The sequence below is a fragment of the Sorex araneus genome, chromosome 1 (genome assembly GCF_027595985.1).
Source record: "Sorex araneus isolate mSorAra2 chromosome 1, mSorAra2.pri, whole genome shotgun sequence".
Classification (NCBI taxonomy): Eukaryota; Metazoa; Chordata; class Mammalia; order Eulipotyphla; family Soricidae; genus Sorex; species Sorex araneus.
Genome location: NC_073302.1, coordinates 249,882,377 through 249,894,585, shown reverse-complemented (window position 1 = coordinate 249,894,585; position 12,209 = coordinate 249,882,377). Strand labels below are relative to the sequence as shown.

Genomic DNA, 12,209 nt, shown 5'->3' with positions numbered 1-12,209 from the left:
GATTGGGAAAAAAATAAATAACTTTTAAAAATTTAATTTTAATAATGAGAAAACACTTTTTTAAAACTGTTACTACCATTGATCCAACACTATCTAGTTTCCAGCCATAACTCACCTGGTTGCCAACCAATAGTAAGTGTTCTCCAAGAAGAAAGTCTTTTAGCATATCTTCCATCACTACCATGTGCTAGAGAAAGAATAATTGGAGGTTAGTTCTGTTTTGCATAATCAAAGTAAAAAAAAAAACTGTATCTACATCTTTTTGTAAAGTGGACCCTCCACTGTTTTGGATTTAAGAAAAACAAAATCGGGGCCAGAGCGATAGTACAACAGGTAGAGTGTTTGCCTTGCACGTGGCTGACCCGGGGTTCAATTCCCGGCATTCCATATGGTCCCCCAAGCACCGCCAGGAGTAATTCCTGAGTGCAGAGCCAGGAGTAACCCCTAAGTATTGCTGGGTATGATCCAAAAAGCAGAAAAAAAAAAACCTGCAGTGATAAGAAAATTATGTAATTAATCATTTAGGCCTCTAATACAAAAAACCTCAACTAGTTCCCGTAAGTCAGATTAAGACACTGGCCAACATTTCAATACGTATTTGTAATTCAATCAATTATTTTCAACTGTTAAATCATGTAGAATTGGGTTATATTTAATGCAATGGTTAAATCAATACTTGTTAAATACACAGACTTTCTAAAAATTATTGGAGATTACCATGTAACTAATTTATAACCATTACTTTCAAAGAGTAGCTTGCTTTATAGTTAAAAATATATTATGTACTTTGTACATTTTAAGTCAAATAATGATGTAGTCTTATAAAAAATTAAATTTGGACCAGGAATAGAGCTGCATCGCTTGTGGAATTGCTTGGACTTGATTCCAAACTAGGAAAACAATCTGAATTACAGCTGTTCACAATGGCTGTAGAGAAAATTGCATGTTTCTTGTTGTGTGGGGGGGAAGGGGTACAACCTGGCGATGCTCAGGGCTTAATCTTGGCTCTGTGCTCAGGAGTAACTCCTTCCTGGTGGACTCTGGGACCCTATGGGGCTGTACTCAGGTCGGCTGTGTGCAAGGCAAGCACCCTACATGCTGGACTATAACCCTGGCCTTGCATTTGTCTTTTCTAGCTTGAAAATTAAGAGAAGCAAAATTTGGTTAAAGACTTATGAGGGAGGGGGTTATGGGGTTATATATCCCAGAATGATTACTATCTCTATTCCTCTCTCTGTTTTCTGTATTGAAGCAATAAGGCCTCACAATTACTGAAGTTCCCTATCTGGAAAAATAAACAAAACCCAGAATAATCTTTGCCATTTACACATGCTACAGATTTTTTTTTCTAATCACTGTCTCTTCTTCTTTACTCGATTTATGGATTTTTTTGACAGCTAGAATATTTTCTCTTTATTTGACAAACTTATTAAGAGCTCCTTTATTAAAGAGAAAAAAATTTTTTTCCATTCTTCAAAAATATGAGTATTCTAAAAATTTACATTGGCAGCCTTTTAAAAATAAATAAATCCTTTCAGATATACTATTTAGTTAGTGTTTTAGCAAAGCTGGTAAAGGACAAACATATCACTTGTATATTCTGTAAAAACACACTATTAAAAATTAAGGAAAAGCAATTAAAAAGTAAGGAAAATCAGGTGTATAGTTATTCTCTTTAAGAGGGAGTTCTAAGGAAGCCTGCCTCATAAACTGGGGAAGAAGGTAGCTGGAATACAGAAGGGATCACTAAGTCAATGATGGCTGGAGGGATCGTTCGGGATGGGAGATGTGTGCCGAAAGTAGATAGAGAACTAAACGTGACAGCCTCTCAGTATCTATATTGAAAACCATAATGCCCAAAAGCAGAGACAGAGTATGGGGGAAATTTTCTGCCATAGAGGCAGGGGGAGAGCTGACATGGGGGTGGGGACACTGGGGACATTGGTGGTGGAAAATGTCCATTGGTGGAGGGATGTATGTTCGATCATTGTCTGACTGAAACTCAAACATGAAAGCTTTGTAACTGTATTTCAGGGTGATTCAATTAAAAAAAAAAGGAGTTCTGGAACATACTTTTAATCCGTGTTCTAATGATGATGTGATCTGGAGACATTTTTCTTCTAATTTCAAGAATCAGTGCTAATTTTCAAACAATATGAAATTTTCAAGTAATAATAAATAGGCCAATCTGTCTGGGGAATGAATGAAAACATTGAAATGAACACAGGCATATACAGATCTTTATTTAAAATGAAGATACTGGGGAAAAAATTACATTGCCATTCTTCCTTATTTTCCTCACAGCCTCCTACTACATGCTCTCATTAAATCTAACTACTCAAATCAACAATTATCTAAGATGATGGTACTGACAACAGCATCCATGTTTTAATCTCCTGGGCACTCTGAATCATAGAGAGTTCCTTATGTCTCTTTTAGTTGTTTGTCTCTCTTGATTCCTTCCTACTAACAATTTCTCTCACAGTCTTCATGGTTTGATAACCTAGCTACAATTTCTTAAATACTGGTTATTCCCCACAATACTTTATTTTTTTTCTTCCACTACCCTTTTGTTTTCCAGGGGTAGAAGAGTCACAAGCTAGGACAGGGCATTTTCTGTCCATGAGGACATGAATGAGATGGGGCTGTACGGGGAGCTCATTAGTACATGAAGAAGGCTACATGCGAACCTGCTGGCCCTGAATCCTCCTCTGCACTCCATGGCTTCAGTTGCCAATTTCTGCCTAGTATTTGAGTATCAAACTGCTTAGTTATTTGAGTGACCAGTGGTAGCAGGGATGGGGCCTCATGCAAGGAAATTAATTGCATTAACCCTGCACTAACTCTCCACCCCTCAACATCATTCTCCTTCCTCTATCTTTTGCTAATCACCAGCACCATTTTCTGTCTTCTAACCAAAGCATTATCAACATTTTCCTCCCCACCCTTCTCTCTTATCAAGAGTCAATTAAACATCAAGTCTAAGCAATTAAACTTACCTATATTAACTTGTTAATCTTATGTTACAAAAAGTAACTATATAAAAGCTGTTTCTTTCTATCTCCATAGCTTTTTTTAAAAAAAAATCATCTCTGGTCTACATTTTTTTCAGTCAATCTGGCTTCCTTAGCTTCAGTCTCTCCTTCAGACAATGTGCCGTCCACAGTATTGCCAGTTATTACTTAAAATCATGTCACTTTTTTAAACTTCCTTAAATAACTCTGAGATCCTAAAACATTCCTTACTTTCTTGATGATTCAGTCTCATCTCCTGTGACCTTCATTCTCCTACATTATTATGTTCCAGTCATGGGCACGTTTATAGTTATTTTCTCCTTAATCTTTTTCTCCTTAGTATTACATCCCATCAAACTATTATTTCTTTGTTTAGACTAATCTGTCATCCCACACCAAGTTCCAATGACTCTTCTTAAACAGCCCACTGTGTTCTCTATACCCTGTCCTGCTGTACCTTACTTTACTAAGATCCTTCATAAAACCAACACCCAGACCACAACAGTCTCCTATCTAGCCTCTCTCTGCCTTGATTCCAATTCACAGACATTAGAAGTTAACGCAAAGTTAATCAAAGTGAAAATGTGCTTAAAATCTTTCAATACCTTCCTCTCTTCTAAATAGCATTCAAACTTCCCAATTAGAAAGATGGAGATGATCTGACCCTTTCCTAACTCATCAACTTCCTATTTTGTCATGCTTCCACTTGAAATTTCATTTCTGTGCCAGTGTCAATTACATACAGTTCCCCAAATGAGCTATTCTCCCACATAGCAGTTATTCAAATGCTAGATTTTCTATTTGAAAAATTCCCCAATTTGACTGGTTAACTCATTTTCCAGGATCATTCCAATCTAGGACCATTATCTCATAAATGCTACCCCAGTAACCTAAACATACTTCCATCACACTCTATAGTAATCATGTGCATTTACTTGTATATCTCTGCCTCTATACATCTATAAGCAATTTGAGTTAAGTGAGGGGAGAAGGACAGGGTTTTTTAATACTTTAGGATTAAGTTTAAAATATTGCATTACTCCTCGCAGAATGTCTCCAGCCTGAGAACTAAACCTCGGCCCCGTGCCGCCCAGGAGGGGAAAGGTATTTCTCTCTCTCGCCTCTTACTCTCCGGGGATGAAGGGCACAGTGTCCGCCATATTAAGACGACCACTGATTGGGTTTTCAAGCCTGCGATGATCTAATATCTGGAAGAAATCTCCCTGGACTTCTTGTTAAAGTACAGAAATTCAAAACCGCGCGACCTTATTTGTTTTCACAGTAGGTCTGAATCTAGTGGGGTACTCCTAACAACAATAGTGAGGTTTGTGTTGAAATATTGAATGTAACCAAAGTAAACAGAATGTAAAATGAAACTTATCAGTTACAAGGTAGGGGGTGGGGGGGCGGATGGGAGGTGTACTGTGTGGGTTTTTTTTTTTTTGGTGGTGGTATATGGGCACTGGTGAAGGGATGGTTGTTTCAGTATTGTATAACTGAGACCTAAGCCTGAAAGCATTGTAATCTTCCACACGGTGATTTAATAAAATAAAATTTTTATTTAAAAAAATAAAAATTAAAAAAAATAAAATATTGCATTTAAAATTTTTTCACATCTATGGGGCTGGAGTGATAGCACAGCAGGTAGGGCGTTTGCCTTGCACGCGGCCAACCCGGGTTTGATTCCCAGCATCCCATATGGGCCCCTGAGCATCGCCAGGGGTAATTCCTGAGTGCAGAGCCAGGAGTGAGCCCTGTGCATTGCCAGGTATGACTCAAAAAGAAAAAAAAAATTTACATTTAAAATTCTTTGGGTTTACTAAGAGACTATTAGTCTTTCCATCTTCACTGCTGCATGTATAATAATTCTTTTTTCTTATTCTTTCTTTTTTTTTTTTTTTTGCTTTTTGGGTCACACCCAGCATTGCACATGGGTTACTCCTGGCTCATGCACTCAGGAATTACTCCTGGTGGTGCTCGGAGGACCATATGGGATGCTGGGAATTGAACCCAAGTCAGCCGTGTGCAAGGCAAACGCCCTACCTGCTGTGCTATTACTCCAGCACCCTGTATAATATTTCTTAATGAGCGGTTTAATAAAAAAAAATACTGATTATAAATACTTCTTAAAATTGGGTGCTAGGGGAAGTCTGAACCACACTTGACGGTGCTCAGGGGCTACTACTGGCCAGTGCTCAGGAAACCATACGAAGTGCTAGAGATTCAAACCAGTGTTGGCAAAATGCAAAGCTAGCAAAGCCTTAACCTCTGCATTAACTCTCTGGCCACCAAATCCCAAAATCTTATTCTTATTAATCCAATCAACACATGTTAACACCGCAGATATTACGTATCAAGCACTATTCGATTTGTCTGAGATACCAAATAAAGAAAACACAGGGATTCGCCTGAATGATGTGGAAAATCACATTTAAAAAATTAGTTTGGGAGCAAGTGAGTATAGAGGGTAAGGCTTCTGGCTTGATGCAGCCAGCTCTGGTTTGATCCCAGGCACCTCCTATGGTGCCCCAAGCACTTCTTGGAGTGATCCCTTAGCAAAGAGCCCGGTAAGCCATGAGCACCCCCAGATGTGGCCCCCAAACCAAAATAAATGAATAAATTAAAAAAATAGACTACAGTAGAGAAAATTTTGAAAAATAAAATAAATAAAATTGAAACACAATATGGTAGTAAGGAAACCCATGGGGAATGGAATAAGCTGGTAGAAGAAACACCTAAATATACAAGAGGCAGTGAAAATTGTGGGTTCAAACATAAAGTGTAAGACACAGAGAAAAACTTAATATACTCAACAAAAGAGAATTTAATTAAGCCACCGTCTCTGACATCGGTACAGTGAGTGTCTTCATTAGTGCTTAATTCATACTGCTTCATGCACATGGGGTCCCTCTGGAGACTGGCTGTCACCGTGTAAAGTTCACAGCAGCCCTGCAGCCCTCGTGGTGCCGATGTCACGGACACCATGGCAACGGCCGCTGCACTCAAGGGCACCCGGATCCTCCCTGCTACTCAATTTCCTACAGGCTTGTGTGCTGGCAAGTCTTTTCAGCCTTCGTAACCATGGAATTTTTTAAATTGCCATTTAAGACAAATTTCTTGATTCTTCTTCCTTCTGTTACATGGACAGAGCATGATACTATCAATGCTCGGTAACAGAGTATTTGCCTCAGAGTCATGTTTGTGTCTTTGTCTTGATTCAATAGGAAAGATTATTTCCCACCTTTCAGTCTTGTAAGTAACTATTTTCTCTTCACTTATCATCTGACAACTGTGGAAGAGCACTAATGCTCTAGAAGAGAAAAAAATGCACCTTAGTTAAGGAGCTATACAAAACCATTTTTAAAATTCCAGCAATAAATTATTGTCAACAACTTTATAAAAATAAGACAATTTAAAAAAAAATCCAGGTATGACTGAAATCTAATTATGAACAGTTTTTTAAGGATCTATCTCACAGTGATTCAATTTAAAAAAAAATTTAATTCCAGGCTATATTGTATGAGTGAAACCTAATCATAAACAGTTTTGTAAGGGTGTATCTCACAGTGATTCAATACCAAGAAATAAAATAAATAAATGAGTAAAATTCCAGGTTATGCCTTTTGCTATGACACAGATAATAATTACAATAGAAAAGGGGCTAAATACAATGAGTTTTTAAAATCCACATTACTCCTTTTGTGGTGCCATAAATAACAGCTACAATTTTGGCCAATATCAAAATATGCAATTAAGATTTTTATTAAAATAGAAAAATTTATCAATGTATATTCTATTTTGTTAGTATAATAGAGACATACAAATTATGAAACTACTAATGAAAGACTGGACTGGAAAATGGCATATCAAAATGGAAATTTTAATTCTAATTCTTTTAACTTTTTAATATATTGGAAATAGTAAGTAGAAGTTCTATAAACATAATTTTTAAGTATAAAGTGATTATCTGCATACAAAGTAGTGACTAGATATTACACAAAAGCTTATGTACGCTTTTCATGATAAAACAAGTTTATAGGTGCTAAAGAGATAGTTCAGTGGGTAAGACATACATGCCTTGCATGCAGCTGACCAGGGTTCAATCCCTGGCATCCCATATGGTGCCATGAGCATGGCCAGGAGTGATCCCAGAGAGCAACCTCTGAGCCTCACTGGAGGAGGCCCAATTTCCCTGCTCCCTCTCCCCCAACCCCTCTTCCCTGCACACACAAAGATAAAATATGGACACAAAACTTTTATATTAAGGGTAATTTTCTCTGGGAACAATTCTTATTAACATGAACATCTCTAAGAATTTTTGGGGTACAACCCTACAGTCCAATCTATGTCTTATAAGGAAGCCCATAATTACTGGTTAGCTTACAACTGGGGAAAAAAATATCTACCCTCTTCCATTAAAAAAAAAAAAGTAAGGTATAGAAAAACAATAGAAATTTTCAGGAAAAATTTTCAGAAGAAATATGAGAGAAAGAATAGATAAGATACATCCCTCTTTGAACTACAGACATAATTTAACAGGAAAGGAAGAGGATAAGTATTTGTTTTATTCTATTTTAATGTAATAATATATTTACCTAGCACAGTAGGTAGGGTGTTTGCCTTGCACGCAGCTGACCCATGTTCGATTCCTACCCCTCATAGAGCCCGGCAAGCTACCAAGAGTATCTTGCTCATACAGCACAACCTGGTAAGTTACCTGTGGCATGTTGGATATACCAAACACAGTAACAAGTCTCACAATGGAGACATTACTGGTGCCCGCTTGAGCAAATCGATAAATGGGATGACAGTGCTACCGTGCTACCTAGTTTGATGAAAGAACAGTATATATGCACTCATAAAATTTATGACTCTAAGCATAGCAGCAACTCTGCTAATATGTTGCATCTTCAGAAAGAATGCTTACAAGATCTTTCAACCTTCATTTTTCATCATCTCAGATGAACTTGGCAAATTATGGAAGTAAATGGTTTCACTTGAATGAGAACCCACTGCCACAATGTACAGTGTGATTTATTTCTAAATGCAAGGCAATGGTCTTACCTGAATGTTGTCATAGAACAGGACATCAGGCACTTTCATTTTTTCATGGGCATTGTAGACTGGTGCACTAACAGCTCCAATCTTCAGAACTCCAGATGCTACTTCACCTAAATTGAGGATTTAAAAGAAATAAGCATGCAGGTGGCAACAAAAGAACTCAGCTCCATAAAATAACTTAAAATGTTCCAAGACAGGGACTGGAGCAATAGTACAGCGGGTGGGGCGTTAGCCTTGCACACAGCCGACCCTGGTTCAATCCCTGAGTGCAGAGCCAGGAGTAACCCCTGAGCATGCTGGGTGTGACCCAAAAAGCAAAAAAAAAAAAAAAATAGTTCCAAGATGAGATAAAAATTTCTAATTCAAGAACTGGAGAGATAGATAGTAGAGCAGAGAGGGTGTTTGTCTTGCATATAGCAACCAGATTTGATACCAACACACCCACAGGGTCTCTGAGCACAAAGACAGTGATGCATTCATGTCCAAGAGCTATTCTGGGTCTTTAAGTTGTCTCTGCATGCCTCTACCCATATCCATAACCAGTATATGTTTTGTGGCCACATCTGGTGGTGCTCAGGGTTTACTCCTGGCTCTGCACTCAAGAATCACCCTAGGGCCTAGAGTGATAGCACATCGGGTAGGACATTTGCCTTGCAAGCGGCCAACCCGGGTTCGATTCCTAGCATCCCATATGGTCCCCTGAGCATGGCCAAGAGTAACCCCTGCGCATTACCAGGTGTGGCCAAAAACAAACAAACAAACAAACAAAAATAATCACCCTAAACAGGGACCATATGGGACAGTGGGGAGTCTAAACCTGGAGCTGTTAGTGCACCAGTCTACAATGCCCATAAAAATGCCATGGGTCAGGCGCATGCCACGCCTTACTGTCTATACTATCACTTCAGCCCCCTAAAAAAAAATCTTATTTCTTTTATGTCACATTAGTGTCTCAGTATAGTTGATTAAAAACATTGACTAAAAAGAGAGTCACAAATTTACCCCTTTAAAGGGTGATCACACTTTAGATATTAGATGTGTGTGGGAGTAGGAGGGTGGGAGAAAAGTAAATCACGCGGGATCTTGATACACACTTGGAAGGGGGCAGAACCAAAGAATACATTTACTTACAACAAGAATTCTCAGAGCCTTTACTATGTTCTTGTTAAGTATGACTTATTAAGATAATAATTTTAGCCTGACATACGAGACAGAATTGGACAAAAACAATTTTTGTTAAAAAATTTTAAATAATATTAAATGCTTGATAATTAGTATTTTACATAGAAACAAATCAAATACTTACATTTGTAATTCTCTGGTTGTGGTTCAAGATTATTATCAGTACTTATTTCTATTTCAGCATCTACCAGATTTTTTTCTAGTGCTGACTTTGCAAGGCTTGGTAAAAACCTGGGGGTGGGTAATAATGAATGAAATAATAATATATAAGTTTTCTATAATTCATAAATACATTTTGCACACATGTATACACACACTCCATAAGTACAACCAATTAAGGAAGATAAGCCTTGATCTCTAATATTCACTCATAAAAATTTTTTGGAATGACTCTAAAGAAGAACATGTGAAGACAGAGTATATTAATTTAGTCTCCTTTAATATGTAAAGCTCACTTGAAATTTGCAGTATTCATTTCCACTAACATTTCCCCAGGCAACACTGGGAAATAATAACACTATCTCAGACCAGAGCAAGGCTGAATGGACCAGGGTGAATCAGAGGCATGGAGGGTCAGCCTGGGTCTGCTCTCCAAGCACAGCCCCTGGCAGCTGCTTGTTCCCATAACCCAAAATTGCTTCCATGCCCCCGGCCTGATGCCACCCACCCTCTCAGGATGAACCTCGCCAAAATATAATCTGTTGTTAAAATTTAGGTACGCAGGTTTTGTGACTAAAATCTATGGGCTTTCTTGGAGTCTGGATGGGCTACCTCCCCCCACTTCCCTATATTCCTAGAAGCATCGGCAGTCACTCCCACAAACCAACTCCAGTGCCACCATGTAAGCACTTCTGTTGGCCTTGCTTCAGAGACCCTTATAAATAAATCTTGAAAGAGACCAAACCCACAGTTAATCTCAGACTTGCATTAGCCTGGTGCCCGCCCAAGCAGCGCCCCCAGCAACTGCCTGCTTCCACAATCCAAAATCACTGCCATGCCCCCCAGCCAGACTCCACCATTCGGAACAAACCTCACCAAGATATAATCCACTGAAAATTTGGGAATGTGGGTTTTGTAACTGAAATCTTCAGACTTTCTTGGGGTCAGGATGGGCTGCCTCCCCTCACCCTTCTGTACTTCAGGAAACCTCAGTAATCATGTCCACAAAAAAAAAGTTTCGACCCAGTTGAAAAAGCTACTCCAGTCTTACCTTCCTGATAAAAATACTGAACACCCACAACAAACATGGTGACCTCTTAGTACCATAATGCATAAAAGGGGGTGTGTGTGTGTGAGTGAGAGAGAGAGAGAGAGTGAGTGAGTGAGAGAGAGAGAGAGAGAGAGAGAGAGAGAGAGAAAGAGAAAGAGAGAGAGAGTGCTTGCCTGCCAGAGAGGCAAGCTGAGGGAGTGGTGTTTGGGGGATGGTGGGAGGGAGACAGGGGCCACTGGAGGAAAGAGTGTTGGATACTTGTGTGACTGAAACCCAAGCATGAACAGTTTTGTAATGGTCCAGGTCATGGATATTTAATAAAAATTAGGGGGAAGAGGGAGGCAGTGGGAGCAAGAAAGCAAATGGAAGAATATGTAAAGTCCCACCCGCTGCCTCATCTGGGTGCTAGGCTAGATAAGGGAGGTTTTTATATAGCTCAACATGAATTCCATTATACTGTTCATCTCTACCTTTTGTCATAATTCTTAGAATAATGCTTAGTCTTTCAAAGCCAAATTCTCACCATATCTCCAGTCTCTATAAGTAGGTTTTCATCTTGTTTTCTGAACCTATGTCTTGGCACCTGCCCTTCATTCTTCTCACACTCTTATGAACAGAAGCCAGGCTTATAGTATTAGGTTCCAAGTACTTCTAGATGACCTTAATTAACCACTATAAACTTAGACTTTCTTTGCTATTCCCAACATATATCTGCATCTTCTGTCAACACATCCTCACATACTCTTTTTTTTTTTTTTTTTTGCTTTTTGGGTCACACCTGGCAATGCACAGGGGTTACTCCTGGCTCTGCACTCAGGAATCACCCCTGGTGGTGCTCAGGGGACCATATGGGATGCTGGGAATCGAACCCGGGTCGGCCGTGTGCAAGGCAAATGCCCTACCCGCTGTGCTATTGCTCCAGCCCCCTCACATACTCTTTTACTGGAACATTTTTATAGATCACTTCCGAAGCCTATAGAGAACAGTCGATAGTAAATAGTTTTGGTTTATAAACTGAACCAGTTTTCAAAGGCCCATAAAAGCAAGACCTGCTAGATTTATAAAGTTAAATAACAGAAAAATCTAAAGAGCTAGATTTTTTAAATCACTGCATTAAAGAAATTAAAGTCATTTTTAAGTCAATAGTTGTTTCTTCAAGCAAAATTACTACTGTTCTTTAAACAACAAAATTCACATGACAATTCATCAAAATCATTAAAAATGCCTCCAATTAATTCTATCAGACTTGTTTCAAAACATCAATTAGCTCTGAGTGGAAATTTAACTGTCAAAGAAACATTTTGAAAAATATGGTATGAAAACTAAGTTTCTGGTTAATGAAAATATTTTATTATCTCAATGTTAGAGAAAACTAATCTTCATTTTTGACTAAATTCTTATATTTCTACCCAAAATTTCTATGGTAAAGGATCAACATCTCAAGGTTTTCCAGAATCAAAATATTTTAATGGAGTAAGACTTCATAGTAACTTCTAATTAATTTCCACATCAAAAAAAATTGGAATGCAAATACATAACTCTGTGAACTTCTAGATTTTCTTCCTTTGGGCTTCATATGTTTTCAAATATTTAGAAAATATATCATACATCAAGGTCCCTCTTGATGTCCATATAAAATATTATGAAGATAAAGAAGTTGATGTAGAACTGTTTTAGTCTGAATTCAACTCGCATAAACCAATAATACTTCAAAAATAAGATCTTTAAAAGGCTTACCTAAT

At 38.2% G+C, this 12,209-nt stretch overlaps 1 protein-coding gene across 1 annotated transcript in view; it reads right to left on the bottom strand.

Annotated features, from left to right (window-relative positions):
* Window positions 1–12,209, bottom strand: part of VWA8 (von Willebrand factor A domain containing 8) — a 350,725-nt gene that overhangs the window by 205,292 nt on the left and 133,224 nt on the right. The window contains exons 18-20 of the mRNA XM_055137059.1: window positions 9,382–9,488; window positions 8,079–8,185; window positions 116–187 (exon numbers count right to left, since the gene is read on the bottom strand). Coding sequence (XP_054993034.1) covers window positions 116–187; window positions 8,079–8,185; window positions 9,382–9,488 — 286 coding nt within the window. The remainder of the gene's footprint in view (window positions 1–115; window positions 188–8,078; window positions 8,186–9,381; window positions 9,489–12,209) is intronic.